At 35.3% G+C, this 21,029-nt stretch overlaps 2 protein-coding genes across 2 annotated transcripts in view; both read left to right on the forward strand.

The window, feature by feature from the left end:
- Positions 1–10,312: 10,312 nt before the first annotated feature.
- On the forward strand, positions 10,313–13,373 carry LOC140047639 (uncharacterized). Its single transcript, XM_072092676.1, has 6 exons — positions 10,313–10,614; positions 12,207–12,297; positions 12,561–12,654; positions 12,846–12,953; positions 13,117–13,224; positions 13,356–13,373. Exons 2-6 carry the CDS (start codon positions 12,290–12,292, stop codon positions 13,371–13,373), a joined length of 336 nt encoding a protein of 111 aa, XP_071948777.1. The 5' UTR covers positions 10,313–10,614; positions 12,207–12,289.
- A 1,274-nt stretch (positions 13,374–14,647) lies between these two features.
- Positions 14,648–21,029, forward strand: part of LOC140047640 (uncharacterized) — a 29,507-nt gene continuing 23,125 nt past the window's right edge. Inside the window, exons 1-3 of the mRNA XM_072092677.1 lie at positions 14,648–15,105; positions 15,413–15,578; positions 19,312–19,409. Of these exons, the coding sequence (XP_071948778.1) occupies positions 15,057–15,105; positions 15,413–15,578; positions 19,312–19,409 (313 nt within the window). The 5' untranslated portion in view covers positions 14,648–15,056. The remainder of the gene's footprint in view (positions 15,106–15,412; positions 15,579–19,311; positions 19,410–21,029) is intronic.

The raw sequence follows: 21,029 nt of genomic DNA on the forward strand, positions 1-21,029 counted from the left end.
GTATTTATAGTACAGGGATTTTTACGAAAAATGACCAAAGTGGTGTTTGGCATGTTGTGCAGGTTGGAGAGGACAGACAATATTGTCACAAAATGTATTTATGAATTTGCTTTTCCTTCATCCAATCTACATGGTAGATGGATGAAGCTATTGTTCTAACCACGTGACTATGTGGCGTAGGTTTTTTTTTTTTATATATATATATATATATATATATATATATATGTTTTTGTTATATTTATAATAATGTACACTAATTTGTTATTGAGCTATGGAGAATTTTTTTTTTTTCCCAAAATAAAAGATGAATGAATGAATGAATGATAACTATTAATGATGTGCAATTGTCAGTCTGTGTTAACTGTCACCCTTTTTAATTCATATTTTGCGATATCAACGTTGTCATCCTTCATACTGCATTTTGGTTAAAGTGTGGCCTAACTGTACTTAATAAGCCTAACAATAAATAGAATAAGTCAATTCACATTAATATTTTGTTCTTTCTTTTCTAAGTTTGCAAAATTACAAAAACAAAACATGACAAACACATATGTGTTTGTTCTGTTTTGTTTTTGTAATTTTGAACATATTTACATTAATTATAAATAACTAACATGTGCATATTATGCAAATGAGACCAGGTAAACGGAAGTACAGAACAATGTTTGAATATAATGAATTGAATAAATTGTAAATTTTTTGTACGGAACTGAATTATATTTTTTATATGAATGAATTTATAATACCTATTTGTTAAAAATGAAATATTTTATATTTTGATATTTTGATATTTTAATTCAATTTTGTAGGCCTAAATTAAAACTCAATTAAGTATTTATGCTGCTGTGTTTTAATGTTTATATTCATATATTTTTAAATAAATAGGTGAATGAAAAGCTTTTGTTTGTTTGTAAGGATTGTGTGTTTGTTTGGAAAGGGGAGATTTTAACATCGAGGATATCATTATACTGTATCAAAATGTACGTGGTTTGCTATTCATCGTATATTATACAAAATATCCATTCCACCAATCCAGAGAGTAATAAAGTTCTTCGATATATTACACATATAATGTTACGTAGACAAATAGTGGTTGCGCCCTCTATAAAAAATAAAAGTTTATTCACCCACCAACAAACCACTCACAACATGTCGAAGAATGTCAAACACAAGAAGTAAGTTTTTGTTTCATAATTTTATCATATACCATATCATATACGGTATACGGTATATACTGTATCCTAGGCCTGCCTACTTAGTACTATATTATATCAGCCTAGATAGGCCTAGCTAGGCTAGTTCTAAGTAGCTGGGGCAGGCCCTACCTCTAGCTATCAAAAAAGGCTTTTTAGTTGGCCTAGGAGTAGAAAGCTGAGGGAGTCTCCACGAATACCGTCTCCACAACATGTCGTTAGAGAACAGATATCAACTGCATTGTGATTGGTCCTAAGACGAACATAAACACATGGATGGATGAGGTTGTTTTAAAGGGGGATTCTGGGTTTAAAATTGCTTTTAAATATCGTTTTTTATTAAATAAAAAGTATTATAACTAGGCCTAGGCCCCGGGGGGGTCACTCTTAAATATTTCGGATCAGGTGCCGTTTTCGGCCACCTCGACTTATATGGACTATACCATTATTATGATAGGGGTGTGGTGTTTTATGTAGAGAAGGGTGTCTATCAAATGGGAAGACAATACAATTGTTCTGTTATGTAACCTACAGCAGTACAAACTACAAGGAACAATACAAAACATCAACAACTAGCAAGCATGTACTTTTTATAAGGCATGTTATTATTAGGGAATGCCAAGATTTTGTAACAATATTACTATATTATTATTAAGTATACTTACTTATTATATATAAAAACCATGGAGTAATCTTTACTCCATGATAAAAACTAAACACTACAGTATAATCAAAATTAAAGCATATTAAATACTAGGCCTATGTTATGCCTATCTAGATTTAAACACATTAAATTTTAGTACAATCGGATTCAAAATTAGAATTAATCTTAAATACTACAATACAATCGGTATTAAAACATGTTAAACTACAGTACAATCGGAATCAAAACATATTTAAAACTACAGTACAGAACAGAATTCAAACATCCTAAATACTACATTACAATCGGTTAAATTACCTAAACTCTATAATGTTGTGAAATATTTAAAAGAATGTTGGCAAATGCATTCTAATCGGCCCAATCCTATCGGTATAGATAAACTATATTTTTTATTTGCAAGGGATAAATCCCAACAACATGAATTTGAACCCAAGAAATGGCATCAGTAAAACGAACATAATTGAAGATTCATTGACAGAAACGTTTTCTTTTTTTGTTGTCATTGTTTGGTCAGTTTTGTGAAGTTGTGAAATTAATAAATTTAAAAAAAATAATAACAAATTATAAAACAAATTCAGTTAAGTATGATGTTTGCACACCGAGAGACGCACCCCCTGGCGCATATACCCATGTGGTCCTTCGTCAGTATTCATCCAGATCCAGAAACGATTGTAGATACAGAAACAAAATGGTAACAGATTCATTGACGACATAATTATATGTATTTTTATTTTACAACGACTCGGCTATAGTTGGACTTATAACAACAATTATTCTCTGTACCTTTCTGAGATTATTCGATTTACCGATTATGGCAACAATTTTCTTGAACTAAACATAAATAAAACAAAAGAAATAAGGATTGATTTTCGAAAACATAATTGGTCTGACAGTACATCAATTAAATGAAAGGAGACTGTTAACAAATATAAGTAAATGGGTGGACATGTTGGTCATAGTTAAGAACTTAAATACAATTAGACTGTACTGCTTTAAAGGAAACTTGGTTCTTTGGGGTAAAGTAGGATATTTGTACTATAGAATGTTTATGTTTTACTAATCAGTGATGTTCTATTGGAATTTCGTTCTATTTGGGCATATTGTATATTGGGCTGGGAATATCAGTAAGGAAATGTAAGGGGATAAAGACCGAATTGAAAAGGTGTGCTACGTTGTTCAATTAGAACATGTATTTATACACACTACAGAAACGTTTAAAAACGTGTTTCAAACGTTTTAGAAAAACCAAACCTAAAAACACGCAATGTCAAACGCTGTGTTTTCTGGGAACAAAATGGTACAGATTCAATGACAAAATTATAATGTTTATTTGTTTTACTAATTACCTAATAATCAGTATGTTATAGATCTTGTTAAATGTACTACTGTCATCTTTATTAAATGTACTACTGTACTGTGTTATCGTTAGATAAATTATATTTTTTATTTGTAACTGGAATAAAAACTAATTTCTTTATATACTATATCTATAAATCCGTAAAAATTATTCAATATCCACCTTAGGGAATCCACCTAATATATTAAGAAAGGATACCTAAAAATGATATAGAAATAATTAGAACCATAATATACTGTATTAACTTGAAAACTGAAATTAATTCTACAGCGTGCAGGGCGTAGTTGTTTTCCCTTTGTTGCTAAAACATAATGCACTAAACAAAAGAACAAAAGAAGCAGTATTTTAACACATTAACACACTCAATTAATAAATGTGACACCCCTATTTTCCCATCTTTTTATAATGGTATAGTCCATACAAGTTGAGGTGGCCGAAAACGGCACCTGATCCAATATTTCCATACGGGAGGAGGTGCCGCATTTACGGGTATATTTTCGAGGGCCTGGTAGCACAAATATTGGGAGTTGGTAGCACAAGTGTGGGAAATGACAGGGTGAAATTAGTAGTTTAAGTCCCTGGCCCGCCCACCCGTGTCAAAATTTCACGATTTATCGCTAAATTTTGCAGGAATTTTAGCTTACTGGATGCTATAAGCCCGGCTATATAAGCCCATCGCGGGGCCCATCGCTAAATACCTTTTAATAGAGTTTTCCCCGAGAGTTTTCGCATCATCAGTATAACACGAAACATAGCTGGCCTAGGACAAAATCATTCAACTGTGAACGCTCTTGATCATCGGTGGTGTGCACCACCGCAAACGCGTCAAAATTTGCCATGAACGGTGGAGGTCTCTTTGGCTATGCGCAGATCATGCTGGGAACCAGTACAAATATTGCGCCCTCTCTGGCGTGGCCTTGATTTTGGTAAATGGTAGTTCAAGTCCGTAGTATTTTTCAGTAAAACAGGTAGCGCAAGTGCCTCATGTCTTGAAGTGACTGCGGCACCCCCTTGTTTGGTTTATATACAAAACCCGGGGCCTAGGCCTATACTTACTATATATACAAACTAAACTAAACACTACAGTATATACATACAATCGGAATGAAAACATGTTAAACTACAAAACAACTAAACTAAATATCACAATCGGACGAGCATAATTGAAGATTTATTGACATAATTATGTTTTTTGTTTGTTTTACTGATCACCTGATACATTTACATTAAATGTTAAGTGTAAATAAATGAAACGAATGTAGATACAGAAACAAAATCATAATGGTAACAGATTCATTGACGTAATTACCGGTATATGTTTATTTGTTTTACTGATTACCTGATACATTTACATTTAATGTTAAATGTAAATAAATGAAACGAATATAGTACCGTAGTTAAACGAAATTGTAACAGATTCATTGACGTAATTATTATGTATGTTTGCTTTACTGATCATCTGATAGCCTACATTTACATTTAATGTTAAATGTAAATAAATGAAACGATTGTAGATACAGAAACAAAATGGTAACGGATTCATTGACGACATATTTATGTATTTTTGTTTTTTGTTTTACGACGACTCGGCTATACTAGTTGAACCTATTTTCCCATCTTTTTATAATGGTATAGTCCATACAAGTCGAGGTGGCCGAAATTGTTTTGTTTTGATCCTATTGTTTTAATGGCAGGTCTTTCTTAAGAAGGGCCTAGACCTAGACTTTTTTTATTTAGCCATGCTAGGCCTAGGCCTAGCCTATACAGACAGCCAATACGGCGCTAGGCCTACGCCCATAATACTAGTAACTAGGCCTAGCCTAGGCCTACTAGCTAGGCCTAGTAGTACTGTACGTAGAGAGGCATTAGGGCCAGGCCTAGCCTTCTACCTAGACCTACTATTCTCTTTTAGTCTAGACCCTTGTACTAGGCTAGCCTAGTAATAATGATGTAAGACGATCAGAGAAACTTAAACCAATAGACGATTTTCGTGCTACGGAAGCCATCTTGCAGAATATGTACAAAAAATAAAAAATATATTTAGATTATTAAGATAATAAATGTTTGCTGATGTCTTTAATATGACTGTATAGTCCCCTGGACCAGTCCAGATCAAATGTGAGATAACAAATTACCTACAGTCTTTAATGACTGTGTATAGCCCCCTGGACCAGACCAGATTAAATGTGAGATAACAAATTACCTACAGTCTTTAATATGACTGTCTATAGCCCCCTGGACCAGACCAGATCCAATGTGAGATAACAAATTACCTACAGTTTTTAATATGACTGTCTATAGCCCCCTGGACCAGACCAGATCAAATGTGAGATAACAAATTAGGCCTAAAGAGATCTGTGGAGCCCAAAAGTCTTTTTAGTATGACTTTGAAGCCCCCAAAACATTTTTTCATAGCTTTCACTCAATCACCATACTACTGTACTGTTATTGAGATTAAATAGTAAAGTTCATTAATAATGGATACAAAAGAAACATATTGTGGTTTTGGTTTACAAGTTGAAATAATTAATTAGGCCAAACAAAATATATTGTTAAGTTACCACTCTTCCCTGATTTTTTTAGCCTCTTCTCTTTTTCTTTTCTGAGGGACAACAAAATAACTAAACAATTACGATAAATCATTACATTTTATTTTACCAACAGGAACGATTTTATTGCATTAAATAGTTTCTTAAAGTTGAAAATATATGTATAGTGATTCATTTGTTCATGTTTGAAGGAATTAGTATCACTTTATTTCAAGATGGTAGCATGAAACAATGTTGATGACCTATTAAAGCATAGTACTTTAGTAAAAAAAAAAAAACGCCCTTGATGCTTAACAATTTTGACCTTATAAAACAGGTATTCTAAAATGTGAAACCTCAATAATATATAGAGTATGATTTAAACACTAGCATTCGTTTCCTTTCTTTTTGAATAATTGAAGTTGTGAATATGTTTTAACTTCCTGTTTTTGCAGTTAAATATTTTGCAAGATTGTTTGAGGAAGTCAGTATTGTATTTGGTGAATATTCATTTATTTATGGTCAAACACAGTAAAATATTGTACATTACATGGTTTGAAATTATTTTCGTTTAAAAAAAAATATAAAAATCAGTTAAAAAGGTTAAAATTTGGTAAATACAGATAAAGCATATATAAATTCAGATAAAATACATCATTTAAAATACAAAATACAAAAGATTGGTGTGTGTAGTAATGGAATAGCATAAAATGACTACTGTTTCCATGTTTCATTAAATTGCCTCATTGCAGTAGGGAGAAACAAGTTTCTCATCCTGTTGGTTTTCCATCTTGGGTACGGTACACTAAACGCCTTGACAATTGCTAAAAAATCACTCACTTGAACCGCATGAGCGCGCAGTAAGCTCTCTATTTGTTAGAGAAAGAAGGCAGGGTTTTTAGTCACAATAACGATTTAGATTTATCTGCCAATAGTGATATCGATGTTTCACAAATATGTAGTATATTATGCTATTGAAATTAGTAAATTTTAGGTCATAATTTATTATTTCAAGCCCAGCTAGGCCTTCCTCTAGTAAGCCAGCCTTCAATTGGGCGAAAACATGCAGCCTGTCCACCAGGCTACGAACGAGATAGGCTAGTTTGTCTAGCCTAGGCCTAATATCGTCAAATGGTCATGATTAGCATGTCAAATGTCCACAAAATGATACTATTTATTTAGTATTCTTTCAAATAAATACAACTTGTAATGCAAACTTATGAACCAGAAAAAAAATGTTGTATTTTGTTTGTAATAGTCTCTGATTTCCTACATATTTAAATAACTGTACAGGAAGTAATATATAGAACATTACATTATTGTTTCAGGTGCTGAAGGGTTAAGGGGGTGATTTATTATTTATTATTTTATTAGCTGCCTTCACTATCCAATCAATGTATATGTCATCTACTATAGTGTAATTAATTGTATAAACAGCCCCTTTAATTTAATGATATATTCAGCTTTCATCATCTATGCCATTTTCATCTATTCTATTTTCATCATCTATTCATCATTGATAGAAATTTCATTGATGCAATTTTCATCATAACCAATAACTTGCGTAAGCGACGTTTCATAGATTCTGGTTTCACCAAAATATGTTCCGCTTGATGTTAATGAAAAGTTTTCAGTTATGACATCGAAGAGAGCTTTGTTGTACAATCTTCATGGTAAATTCAAGCTAATTTACTACTGATGTTTATACTATGTACTGTATGCTGGTTTTGCATAAAATTGCATATAAGCAAGCTGCATCACTTTAATCGTCCCTAGATAATTATACTAATTTATCAAACTAAATGATATTAAAGCTTGTTAATATTTTATTTATTATATGTAGTAAAAATTATTTTCACAGCATAGGTTTATAGTATTACTGTATGTTGACCAGGTTTATATAAGATGTTCTATCCACAAATTTTAGAGAATGGCAGGCACTAAATCAACAGAAACAAAAGTAACATTGATAAAAAAAAAAGATTCTTGACAATCACAACAGGTTCAATGCAGATCACTTAACCTTAAAGAAGGCAAGACTGATTGAGGAAGTAATGTAATTCACAAAGTAAAGAAATAGGGTGTTGGCCCTTGGTATAACAATAAGCATCTTATAATAGGCAGCTTCTATGATTGGACTGTGCAATTTTGAATGTAATGTTATTTTATCATGTATGTTTCTTTAGATTCAGTGTGTAAATGTGAGTTGTAATAGTATAGTTATTTATTTCATTTTATAATACTGTATTTTTACTTGTTGTAATTGTACAATGATCGTTTAGTATCAAACAGTATTTATACAAATAATTAATGTTTTATATTCTAATGGTACAAACAATCGCATCTAGTGTTAATATGTCAACAAATGACCAAACAATCCTAGGCCTATGCTATATGCTAAAGCACCTATAGGCCTAGCTAGTAATAGCAATTGGCCTAGCAAGGTAGAAAAGCAGCAATTCTATTACGAAATTTCGACAGGCAACTGAAACTTATCTACTAATTCTAAAAACTAACTAAAGGATTGACTAATTCTGGTTTTTTTCCCCAAGATTTCATGTCTTGTAGAGATTCAATTCAATTCAAATAAACATTTATTTCTTTCATTCATATTTGAGTAAAAACATTATAATTTCTGATATTTTATAAATAAATATTTTTTTTTTAGAGATATAATACAGTAAATCATAATGTATAAAAAAAAAAGATGATTCAGTTATAATTATATACAAAATGAAAGAGGCAAAAAAACCCAAGAAAGTATCGATCAATTGGAAACAAAAATCCAATTGAAACTTGTATGTTGGGAAGCCATGTAAGAAGATTATACTTAAATATATAAATGTAAACATATAACTACACATACACATCATTGTTGTCATCATTATTGTAGTCAACAACAATACCATCATTCAATTCAATTTAAAGATTAAGAGATTAATTAAATTAAAATCATAAAAACAATCTAAAGCTATAAATTGAATTGCTTTTTTTGTCTAATTTAATACATGTATCTCAAACCATAGAGATATTTCTATAATCTATGCTCAAACCTGCCAACTTTTTCAGTGGCCAATGCATGAGACATTAAATTAAATTGTATATAGCGCCCTCTATGTTATAATAACTTGAAAAACGCCCTGAGCTGTATGTTAAATTTTTCGCCGAATTGAGTTTGGCTTTCCTGTACTACTATCAATTCCAGTTGATAAAGTAAGTGTTAATAATAACTAAATATGAATATCAATCAATATGTTATTACAAAATAGAAAAAAAAATCATTAGAAGAATGTTGTAAACATTTAAAAATAAATCACTTTGGGAATTGACAATTTAATGATTATCATTGTCAAATTGACCTTATAATATATTTTCACATTTAATTTTTCCTTTTCTCTTCATGTCAAGCAATTTCTGTTATTTTCTTTATTACGTCTGTCTAATGAGTGAGTTCTCTCCTTTCAATTAGTTTAGTATGTCAACTTCAGATATTTGGGTAGTCTACAGGTAGGTTCTAAAATATGTTTTGACATAATGTTAGTAAAAAGATAAATATATTGCCACATAAGGCGTTTCATACATATAATGCTAATTGATCGATCATCGGAAAAAAACGCAGTAGTTTCCAAACAAAAATTGAAACGCTATCCGGTGGACTAACATAAAAAAGAGAATATAAACTACAGACTTGGGGCAAGTCGTCTAATATTTGGGCAACTAATCTTTGTTATGGATGATTTTACCAATGTACAGAAACAATTTTATTGCATTAAGTATTTTTTCCTATAGTTTAAAATATATGTACAGTATAGTGATTCATTTGTTGATGTTTGAAAAATGAAAGAGTTGGTGTCAGTTTATTTCAAAATGGTAGCTAAATCAATGTCGATGACCTATTAAATATAGTACACCCTTCCTCCCCTGAAATTGACGATTAACAAGTATATACTTATTTAAACTTTACAATCAGTTGTGTTAATAATTAATGCATTTTATGTTAAAGGCCAAAACCCGAATGGCGAAAGCTGATTTGTTTTGGTCTTTTTTGTCATAATTGTTAAAGTTTTTATATTATATTATGAGAGTGACAAATAAAGTATTTACACAAATATATATTTTGGCCTTATGTGTACAATATAAATGTTAAAAAAAGATATTCAAAGTTTACTTTCAAGTCGCTAACATTACAAAGAATCTACAATTTCTTTTTAAAGAATTGTAGCCAATTTTAAAAAAATGTCCTAAATAGGATAGTTTTTGCAGTTTAAAAATGTAATGTTGTTTACTACACCAACATGAAGGAAATAAAAAAGATTACATTATTTATTTCCTCCATGATATCATAGTGTGCCTTGCTATTGTGTGTACATTCTTTTATTGACTTAACCTTGACTGGACAATATCCAGATGCCAATTGTGTAGTAAAATGGCATCATATGCTCTAGTTAACATGTTCTTTACAAAAGGTTGTTCTTTGTTAATATGAAGTATATAGAAACTACTTACTGTATAATAATATAAGGTTGTTCTTTGTTAATATGAAGTATATAGAAACTACTTATAATAATAATATAAGTTGACAACTTATATTTTCTGTTATTTTTTAGTATGCAAGACTGACTCTCAAAGTCATGTGATACACAGAACGCTGTAAACTAGGTGTTGGCACTTAGCATAACAATAAACACCTTTGACGATGGACCAGGGAATGGAGGAATATTCAGACATGAACCTACAAGGGTAAGTTATGGTTACCAATACCACCAACTCTTTATGAATTTATTGTTAGTGACTGTGTGTGTTTTTATTTCATTACAGTAATTTGACGTTTTAAGCTCTTTGTCATTTGAAGGTTACAAATAAACAGTACAGGTAAACAACACAAGACACATAAATTTTGCTTGATCTAATCCAGCAGAAGTATGTAGTGTGAGAACAAATTACAATTTTCATCTTCATTCAGTAACACCAGCATACAGATGCAAGTTAATTGTCGTAGCCTTTAATGTTTCTGTCTGATGGGATTATATTTTATACATGCTGTATGTATGAAACACACACAGTGATGTTGAAATATAAAATGTTTCTGCTGGAATAGCTTTCATTATGTATACATTTTCACCAGTTTTATGTTCAACAGTCTGATGATACTGAAGTTTCCATTCCATTTGTATATCCAGTAAACAATTGATTATTATCAGTATTGCCTTTGTACCACACAGTTACTGTGACACAAACAATTGGTATTTTTTGCATTGCTAATGTTTTGAATACAACACACATATTAGGAATTAATGATGATTCGCACTAGTTTCTTTTATTTCCTGAAAATTATTTGTAAAGCTCTGTCTACACCACCATATATGGACATGATGAGGTCATATCACTACCCTATTTGAGAACATAACAATTTCTTTGTCAAGTTTGATATTGTAGACAGAGCTGTGGTTTGTCTAACAAAAGCTATGTATTTAATAACCTCAGGCTACAGAGTTGGAGATATGAACATTTAATAACCTCAGGCTACAGAGTTGGAGATATGAACATTTAATAACCTCAGGCTACAGAGTTGGAGATATGAACATTTAATAACCTCAGGCTACAGAGTTGGAGATATGAACATTTAATAACCTCAGGCTACAGAGTTGGAGATATGAACATTTAATAACCTCAGGCTACAGAGTTGGAGATATGAACATTTAATAACCTCAGGCTACAGAGTTGGAGATATGAACATTTAATAACCTCAGGCTACAGAGTTGGAGATATGAACATTTAATAACCTCAGGCTACAGAGTTGGAGATATGAACATTTAATAACCTCAGGCTACAGAGTTGGAGATATGAACATTTAATAACCTCAGGCTACAGAGTTGGAGATATGAACATTTAAAATCAGACAAGATAGTATCAGACAATTTGATAGCTATAAAGATGTATTATTCCCCATTTAAAAATAATAATTAATTTTTTTTGTTGAATGCCATTTTAATGTCCCATAATAGGTATCCACTTTGACCAAAAGTTTAATTGAAAACATTTTTTTACCTGAAAAAATGGTAATTTAAAGCAAAAATTAATCAATTTGGCTGCCAGCCAATGGTTTTTGTGTAAAGTGAAAACGTTATTTCTTTCTTTTTTTTTCTACAGAAGTGATTAACTTTATTAAAACTACAAAATAACCCGCTATTCAAAGTCTGATTTAATTAATCTTCATTTTTCATGTTTTTGGGTGACAATCTTTAAACAAATATTTTAACAAAATGACATTGTTGTGAGTATCAGTAGCTGTATCTCAATGTACACATATAATAAGCAAAAGCTAAATCCAAACGACAAAGTAAAACAGCCAGCATCAGAAACATCTATATTATGGTATATTTATAAACTTCAATAGGAATTTATAGAGATACAGATAGTTTACATACCAGGAAATATTAAATGTTTACCTTTTATATTTTCAGAAGAGAATGTGTAGGCTTACTTTTATACTAGTTAGAAGCTATCGGCATTAATAAATGTTAAATGAAGACACTGTATTTTGAAAATGGAAAGGTAGGTTTCTTTAATTTTATTATTTCAAATCAAAAAGATTAACCTTCAATTAATTTATAGTTTAAATGAAAAAGATAACAATTTAAGATATTATTTGTAGAAAAATTACTTTTCAAATGTTCTTAAAAGATTACGAAATCATAAATATTACAATTAAAGGGCCCATTTTCATCGAATTTAATGATGATATTATTTCCCATCAATCGTCATTTTCATAAACTAATGTAACACTTCATTATAATCTTTTATAATCATTTTAACAGGAACAAATTAGAAGAAGCTTTGCATAGGAATGATTTGCAAACAATTAAACACATTTGTAGAACACAGCCAGATCTTGTGAAATCTATCAATGAGGTATTAAAAATATATATATATTTTCATAATATTAACAAAAAGAAATTCTTTTCATTGAAATTTAAAATTTAAAATTTTTTACTACATTATTTAGCTGTAATTTTTGCTGCTATTTATATTGACAGAAAACCAATTTCACATAATGTCTGTTGTCAGTATTTATAAACTTTATTATTTTAATTCCTTTCCAGGATGGGGACACTCCATTACATGAATATCTAAGAACAGTAAATCCTACCTTAGATATAGTGACTTGTCTTATACAGAATGACACATCTGCAGCAACATTGCAAAATAAGGTAATCCACAGGTATTTGCTAGTGTAGTAGGCAACCATTCTCTGCAGTAAACCATTCTATTTGTTTATCAATAATGACAAATAGGATTTTTTACTACATTATTTAGCTGTAATTTTTGCTGTTGTCAGTATTTATAAACTTTATTATTATGATTCCTTTCCAGGACGGGGACACTCCATTACATGAATATCTGAGTAAAGTAAATCCTACCTTAGATATAGTGACTTGTCTTGTACAGAATGACACATCTGCAGCAACATTGAAAAATAAGGTAATCTACATGCTAGTGTAGTAGGCAACCATTCTCTGCAGTAAACCATTTTATTTGTTTATCAATAATGACAAATAGGATTTTATACTACATTATTTAGCTGTAATTATTGCTGTTGTTTATATTTACAGATAAACAATTTCACATGATGTCTATTATTAATATTTATAAACTTCATGATTTTGATTCCTTTCCAGGATGTATATTGGAAATTGACTATAATATAGTTATGTGCTTAAACCATTTGAAACAAACTAATTTGCTCAGAAAGCCAATTGCCTCCAGCCAAAAGTAATCTTTGCTCCCCCTTTTGATTTATTTCTGGTTCCACTCCTGGGTACCCTGATTTCAGTTCCATTTTGAATTTGTCATCAAAAAGAGCAATTATATATAATGTTTATTTCTGGTTCCACTCCTGGGTACCCTGATTTCAGTTCCATTTTGAATTTGACATCAAAAAGAGCAATTATATATAATGTTTATTTCTGGTTCCACTCCTGGGTACCCTGATTTCAGTTCCATTTTGAATTTGTCATCAAAAAGAGCAATTATATATAATGTTTATTTCTGGTTCCACTCCTGGGTACCCTGATTTCAGTTCCATTTTGAATTTGTCATCAAAAAGAGCAATTATATATAATGTTTATTTCTGGTTCCACTCCTGGGTACCCTGATTTCAGTTCCATTTTGAATTTGTCATCAAAAAGAGCAATTATATATAATGTTTATTTCTGGTTCTACTCTGGGTACCCTGATTTCAATTCCATTTTGAATTTGTCATCAAAAATAGCAATTATATATAATGTTTATTTCTGGTTCTGCTCCTGGGTACCCTGATTTCAGTTCCATTTTGAATTTGTCATCAAAAAGAGCAATTATATATAATGTTTATTTCTGGTTCTGCTCCTGGGTACCCTGATTTCAGTTCCATTTTGAATTTGTCATCAAAAAGAGCAATTATATATAATGTTTATTTCTGGTTCTGCTCCTGGGTACCCTGATTTCAGTTCCATTTTGAATTTGTCATCAAAAAGAGCAATTATATATAATGTTTATTTCTGGTTCCACTCCTGGGTACCCTGATTTCAGTTCCATTTTGAATTTTTCATCAAAAAGAGCAATTATATATAATGTTTATTTCTGGTTCTGCTCCTGGGTACCCTGATTTCAGTTCCATTTTGAATTTGTCATCAAAAAGAGCAATTATATATAATGTTTATTTCTGGTTCCACTCTGGGTACCCTGATTTCAGTTCAATTTTGAATTTGTCATCAAAAAGAGCAATTATATATAATGTTTATTTCTGGTTCTGCTCCTGGGTACCCTGATTTCAGTTCCATTTTGAATGTGTCATCAAAAAGAGCAATTATATATAATGCAAACTATAGATTGATTATTAATTACTTTTATCTTGTTACAAAATGTGTTCATTAGCATCATACTCTTGTGTAGTAGGCTAACATTCTATATAATCTTTAAAAAAGATGGGGGTTTGCTCATATAGCCTTTCACCTTGACCGTTTGACCATTCACCACATTTTCAAAATGTGTATACCAAGCAAAAAATGATTGTTTGACCACCCTAAACCAATTTCTGAAGTCAAATTCTCTGGAACTCAAAGTGCATACAAAAGTTAATCTAGCTTCTACAGTATCATTAATTATGTCCATTTTATATCGGTTTTCTTTTTAGTAGAACAACCTATGGCACACATGATGTGTAATTAACCAATCAAATCAGATACACTAGTCAGGTGTGTTATAATATTGTATATGTAAATGTATGTATTTTATAGGAGGGGAATACACCTGTGAATGTTTTAGAAAATAACATGCAGATGGTTTACCAGGAAAAAAACAAGATTTTAAAGTTCTTTGACAGTAAGTAAGTTTTCTAGTAAAGTAATCATCATAATATTAACAAAGGTTCAAGATTCACCTGCTCCATGGGTCTGGTAGAACGAGTCTTCTCGGATAAGGACTGTAAACCGTAATTTCAGTGCACAAATGCCTGTGTTCACTTTGAAGAACCTAGTACATCTAAAGGATGAGTAGGAGTTACCCTGATATACTTGTTCACACACAGCCACTGTCTTAGAATTGGCAACACTGACTTGACATGACCCTTAGGGGAAAAGAACTAACATTATAGATTTATATTTATTTCTACTTTATAATTTCATATTAGAATTCTTAGTTCCTGCCGAAATATATGCCAAAGGTGCACATGCAATTAAGATATATAAAGATGAGTTAGAAAATGGTGAAATTGCAGTTGTAAATGCAAGGTGTATGTTCCTTGGAAAAGAAGGTGCAGGCAAGACTAGTTGTGTAAAGGCCATGCTTGGAAAAAGGTAACAAGTAAAATTGATGTGTGTATATGTAGTAACTCATATGTTTTTTTTTAATAAAAAACCCCAAAAAACATGTGTCTATTTCGTGAGATCCCTACCTGTATAGACTCTACATATGCCATTATTCCCAATATGGACACCCCTCGAAAGGAAAATGGAATAGTCCAGGGGCCGTACAAACGTCTCTCACGCATGACATCGTCCTCATATTCCTTTTGCTTTCCATGGAAAGCGAACGTGTGACCTTGAAACCTTGAAGGAAAACTAATTAAAAGAACAATAACAAAGGACACCTGGCTAGCAACGCATACCTTTGTGGACTTTATTGTGTTTACAGTTTAGCAGCATTCTTGTGAAAAGAAGCTTCTATCAACAGTATCCTTATTGTTTGCAGCCATGTCTGCTCGTAAAGCCGCAGCCTGTTCTGTGTGTGGCGGGCCCCGCCCGTCCACGAAGCTGGACCGCCATTTGGCGTGCCCGCGCTGCCGCAAATGCAGCCAATCTGCGACCTGCGAGGTATGCATACGCTGGCCTGCGGCGAAGTTCAATTCCGCCGATGAGTGGGCCTTGGCGCACTCTAGCCCCCCTGGTAGAGCCATGTCTGTTAGCTCCGGGGTCGTACTCCCTGACCCGCTGCCTGTGCCTCAGGTGCTAAGCCTGGATATGCTGAAATTAATATCAGAGCAAGTGAGTAAGACCCTAGAGGAGAGGGAGCGCATTAAAACTGGATCGTCCAGGGCACCTCTTCCCGTCCCCTCGCTTAACAATCCAGGTATCGAGGTGCGTGTCTGTGGGGATTCCACTGACATAGATGATGGGTCGGAGCCTGAATTTGACGTTGATGATACGCCACTCCCGTCCGGACTTCACCAGCTCGTCTCTAGGGCGCTACCGGGTATTCTTTCCCACTTGGGAATCCCGTATGAAACACCTGATGCTTCTGGAGGTTCTCTGGGCGGTGGCCTTTGGGACTCGCTCTCCCAAACTGTGACGACCTCTAATGTGCCTGTTGTGGGGATCCACCCAGACTTGCTGAGACGAATTAACCGTCAGGCCAAAATATTAAGGACCGCTAAGTTTAAATCAGTTTATAATCCCGGTAAGGTTCAGAATGGACACGCTGGTCACGGTCCTACATGGCCTGTGTCCCAGAGACTGGGCAGCATTCATTCAATCCCTGGCGTTCCCATCACAAGCTCGCATAGAGACCTGTCGGACAGCGATAAAACTCCTGTTGTCCCAACCATCATCTCCAGCCCTGATGTGGCTGAAAGTTCTGGGGTACCTTGCGAGTTTCGTAGATTTAGTTCCGAACTCCCGACTTCACATGCGTCCGATGCAACTCCACCTCCTTTACCATTTTTCCCCTTCCACCAGAAACATTCTGGCCCAGGTCCCGCTAAATACATTCGTAGCTTCTCACGTTCAGTGGTGGCTTCAACCAGGAGGGTTGGACGGGGGAAAACCTTTCTCCGATCCTATTCCGGCGGTGTGAGTCACCGTCGACGCCTCCCTCTCTGGGTGGGGCGGTCATGCGCCTTCCGAGCAGGTAGCGGGAACCTGGACCATGTTGCAATCAGCCCTCCACATAAATGTCCTAGAACTTCTAGCAGTCTCAAATACTCTACACAGTCTGCTCCACTTGTGTCACGGGGAGGCTGTTTTGGTGCTGTCCGACAGCGCCACGGTGGTATCTTACATCAACCGTCAGGGCGGGACGCACTCCCCAACCCTGTGTTGTTACACATGGCAGCTCCTGAACTGGTGCCACCAGCAGGGGATCCACCTAAAAGCAATTCACATTCCCGGCAAACTCAACACGATTGCCGATGCCCTCTCCCGTCGCAAGGGCTCTGTCTTTCCGACCGAGTGGATGTTATCGACAGCCGTCGTCCAACAGATCTTCAACACGTTCGGACGACCTCTCATCGACCTGTTTGTGACGAGCCGGAATGCTCAACTTCCAATTTTTTGCTCCCGGTACCCAGAAGCCACGGCCTGGGCCACCGACGCCCTGTCAATCTCATGGAACGGGATGTGGGCGTATGCCTTTCCGCCCTTCCTCTAGTCACAGCTCGCATTCGCCGCCATCAATGCAAAATCCTCCTGGTAGCTCCATGGTGGTCTCGCCAGACTTGGTTTCCAGCAATGCTGAGTCTGCTTTATTCACAACCCAGGACCCTGCCAATTCGGCCCGACCTCTTAGTTCAATCCCGGGCCCGGCTAGGCCTTCACAACCTGCAATCCCTGACGCTGACTGCCTGGCCCTTGTCAGGAATCGCCTCAGAAGTGCAGGAATTCCAGACGGGCCTGCCTTGTTGGCAGCCCAGTCTCGACGGGAGTCGACAAGAACACTATACAACAGCCGCCTTAAGCGTTTTACTCGATGGTGTGCCGGTTATGAAATCGATCCTCATTCCGCCTCTCTACGCAAAGTCTCCCGGTTTCTCCATGACCTATTTGAGTCGGGACTCCAGGTCAGAACCATAGCGGGGTACCGGTCAGCTATTGCAGTAGTAGTACCGAGGTTCCCCGACGGATCGTCAGTATCCTCTTCTTCAGAACTACCGATGCTGATAAGAGGAATGTTTAATGCTCGACCTCCCGTGCGGTCTTTGCTTCCCCGGTGGGACTTAAACTCGGTCCTTGAGGCCCTTACAAAACCGCCATACGAACCCCTTGGTTCAGCATCTCTGCTCGATGTTTCTATTAAGACTGCGTTTCTAGTAGCCGCAGCGTCATGTAAGCGTAAGGGTGAGATTCACGCACTTTCCTTAGACCCTGGCCATATTCGGTTTGAGAACAACGGTGTTCGTCTCACTTTCCGAGCAGGGTTCTTAGCAAAGACCCAAACCCTGAACCACTCTCCACCAACCATTTTTATTTCTAAAATTTCCTCGCACTCCTCTGTGCGAGAAGACAGGCTTTGGTGCCCAGTGCGTGCGATACAAATATATGTTAATCGCACGCAACATTTACGAAACGGAATGTCACATCTGTTTGTGACGACAATAAAACCCCATGGCCCCGCCTCTAAGGATACGATAGCCTGTTGGGTCGTTTCCGCCATCAAGTCAGCGTATGCATCTTCACGCTTGCCGCCGCCAGCTCATATGCATGAGGTGCGCGGCTCAATGGCTTCGTGGGCGTTATTTCGGGGTGTGCCCGTTTCGGATATTTTAGCGGCGGCATGGTGGAGAGCTCAGACCACTTTTTCATCGTGCTACCTCCAGGACGTTGTCTCGTCCCAGGCGACCGTAGCGTCGGCAATTTGTCGGCCTTCTAAGTAGGGTAAGTTTGGTTTTAATCACAATCACGCCCTCCTCCTGATGCCGGTTCTACTCTGGCATATGTAGAGTCTATACAGGTAGGGATCTCACGAAATAGACTACCAACACCACTGTTGGTTTGTGTAGTTTATACCAATCCCCAAACTTTGGCTATTGTTTACTTGCTTTGTCCTATTGTAAACTAAAGCCTAGTTTGGCTTAGTTCTCATACTACCAGTCTATCTTGTGATGACCAATCATCTCAGACTATGCTACTTTATATATTAGACACTGAAATATAAAACAAATATTATGTTAAAATTTGATTTTTGTAATCAAAGATGTATAAATATATGGGGTTTCAATCTTGAGATTTTGCTTTTTAAAATTATTGTCAAACTTATATATTAACTATATACAACTTATAAATATTGTTCAACTTTACTAATACATTGTTATAATAGATTTAATCCCAGAGAACCATCTACTGATGGTATCGTTGCAACTACAGTGTTTCAGGCAACTAATAAGAGCAAATGGAAAAAGATGAAAGATGTAAGAGGTAAGAGTCAAGGAAATGCTAGAGGAAAATATTGATTAACGTCCGTATATAACACATTCAAAATGTTGCTATGAATTTAAACCAATTTTTTAAGTTCCATTATTAATCTTACTGTACATTGTATAACAGCAGTTTAATGACATTTTGAACAACGCTATTAAGTACTGTAGTTAAAAATATGTAGACTCATAAATCTGCTAGTAGGCCCTTAACCTTAAAATAAAAAATGTATGTCTTCCTTTAAATAAGATTCCATAACACAATTATCGTCATAATTGAATTTACGAAACAACCTCTTATTTTCAATACCTTCAAAATGTATACCAAATTTGTAGGTATATTGATATACATTGTCTTGTCTTGGCACGACTGGACTATTGTAATTGTTAAAGAAGCCATCTTTGGATGTTGAGAAATTTGCAAGTTACAGACCCATTTCCAATCTTCCATTTCTTCGAAAAATTATTGAGAGGGTTGTGTCCAGTCAGCTGCAATCATATCTGAATAGTGTAATGATTTTGGGGTAGAAGGAAAAGATAGAGGGCAGCAGATGGAGGCAGAGTTAGGCAGGAAGAGTAGGAGAGAACGGACGTGAGAAAAAGAGCAGGGAGGGATTGGAGAAGGAAGGCAATGGAGGGTTACCTCGAGCTGCGTTAAAAAGGAGGGAGAGATTGGAGCTGGAAAAGCGGAGAAGCAGGGACATAAGTAGGGACATTAGAGAAATTGGAAAACAAAGTGTAGAGAGGATTAGAGAAAAGAAAGAGGAAATTAGAGCTGAATAATAAAAGGAGAGTTAAGACACAGCAAGTAAGTTAGCCGGAGGGTACAGCCTACCGCTTGTGCTGCTGTTGGAGACATAGTGAGCCGGAGGTTGCGCCTACTGTACTGGTTGTATCACTATTTGAGACATAGTGAGCCGGAGGTTGCGCCTACTGTACTGGTTGTATCACTATTTGAGATAGCTGAGCCGGTGGTTGCACCTACTGGTTGTGTTACTGCTTGAGATATAGTTAGCCGTGGTACACCCTGTGGTTGTGATACTGGTGGGTACACCTAGTAGCCAGTGGTTAAGACCACTGGTGGTTACCCTGTTAGCCGGTACGTGGTTACACCACAGTTGGAGGTTCCACCTTAGTTGGTGGTTACGTGCAGTTGGAGGTTACACCTTAGTTGGTGGTTACGTGCAGTTGGAGGTTACACCTTAGTTGGTGGTTACAGGCAGTTGGAGGTTACACCTTAGTTGGTGGTTACGTGCAGTTGGAGGTTACACCTTAGTTGGTGGTTACGTGCAGTTGGAGGTTACACCTTAGTTGGTGGTTACGTGCAGTTGGAGGTTACACCTTAGTTGGTGGTTACGTGCAGTTGGAGGTTACACCACAGTTGGTGGTTACGTGCAGTTGGAGGTTACACCTTAGTTGGTGGTTACGTGCAGTTGGAGGTTACACCTTAGTTGGTGGTTACGTGCAGTTGGAGGTTACACCATAGTTGGTGGTTACGTGCAGTTGGAGGTTACACCATTGTGTTGGTGTACGTTGCTGTGGAGGTTACACCATTGTGTTGGTGGTTACGTGCAGTTGGAGGTTACACCATTGTGTTGGTGGTTACGTGCCATGGAAGTTA

Source organism: Antedon mediterranea, chromosome 4 (genome assembly GCF_964355755.1).
Source record: "Antedon mediterranea chromosome 4, ecAntMedi1.1, whole genome shotgun sequence".
NCBI classification, from domain to species: Eukaryota; Metazoa; Echinodermata; class Crinoidea; order Comatulida; family Antedonidae; genus Antedon; species Antedon mediterranea.

Bases quoted from the DNA above. Each gene is read 5' to 3' on its own strand.
- LOC140047639 (XM_072092676.1), top strand. The intron at 12,655-12,845 runs GTATTAAAAATA...ATTCCTTTCCAG, and splicing joins TTGTGAAATCTATCAATGAG to GATGGGGACACTCCATTACA. The intron at 12,954-13,116 runs GTAATCCACAGG...ATTCCTTTCCAG, and splicing joins CAGCAACATTGCAAAATAAG to GACGGGGACACTCCATTACA.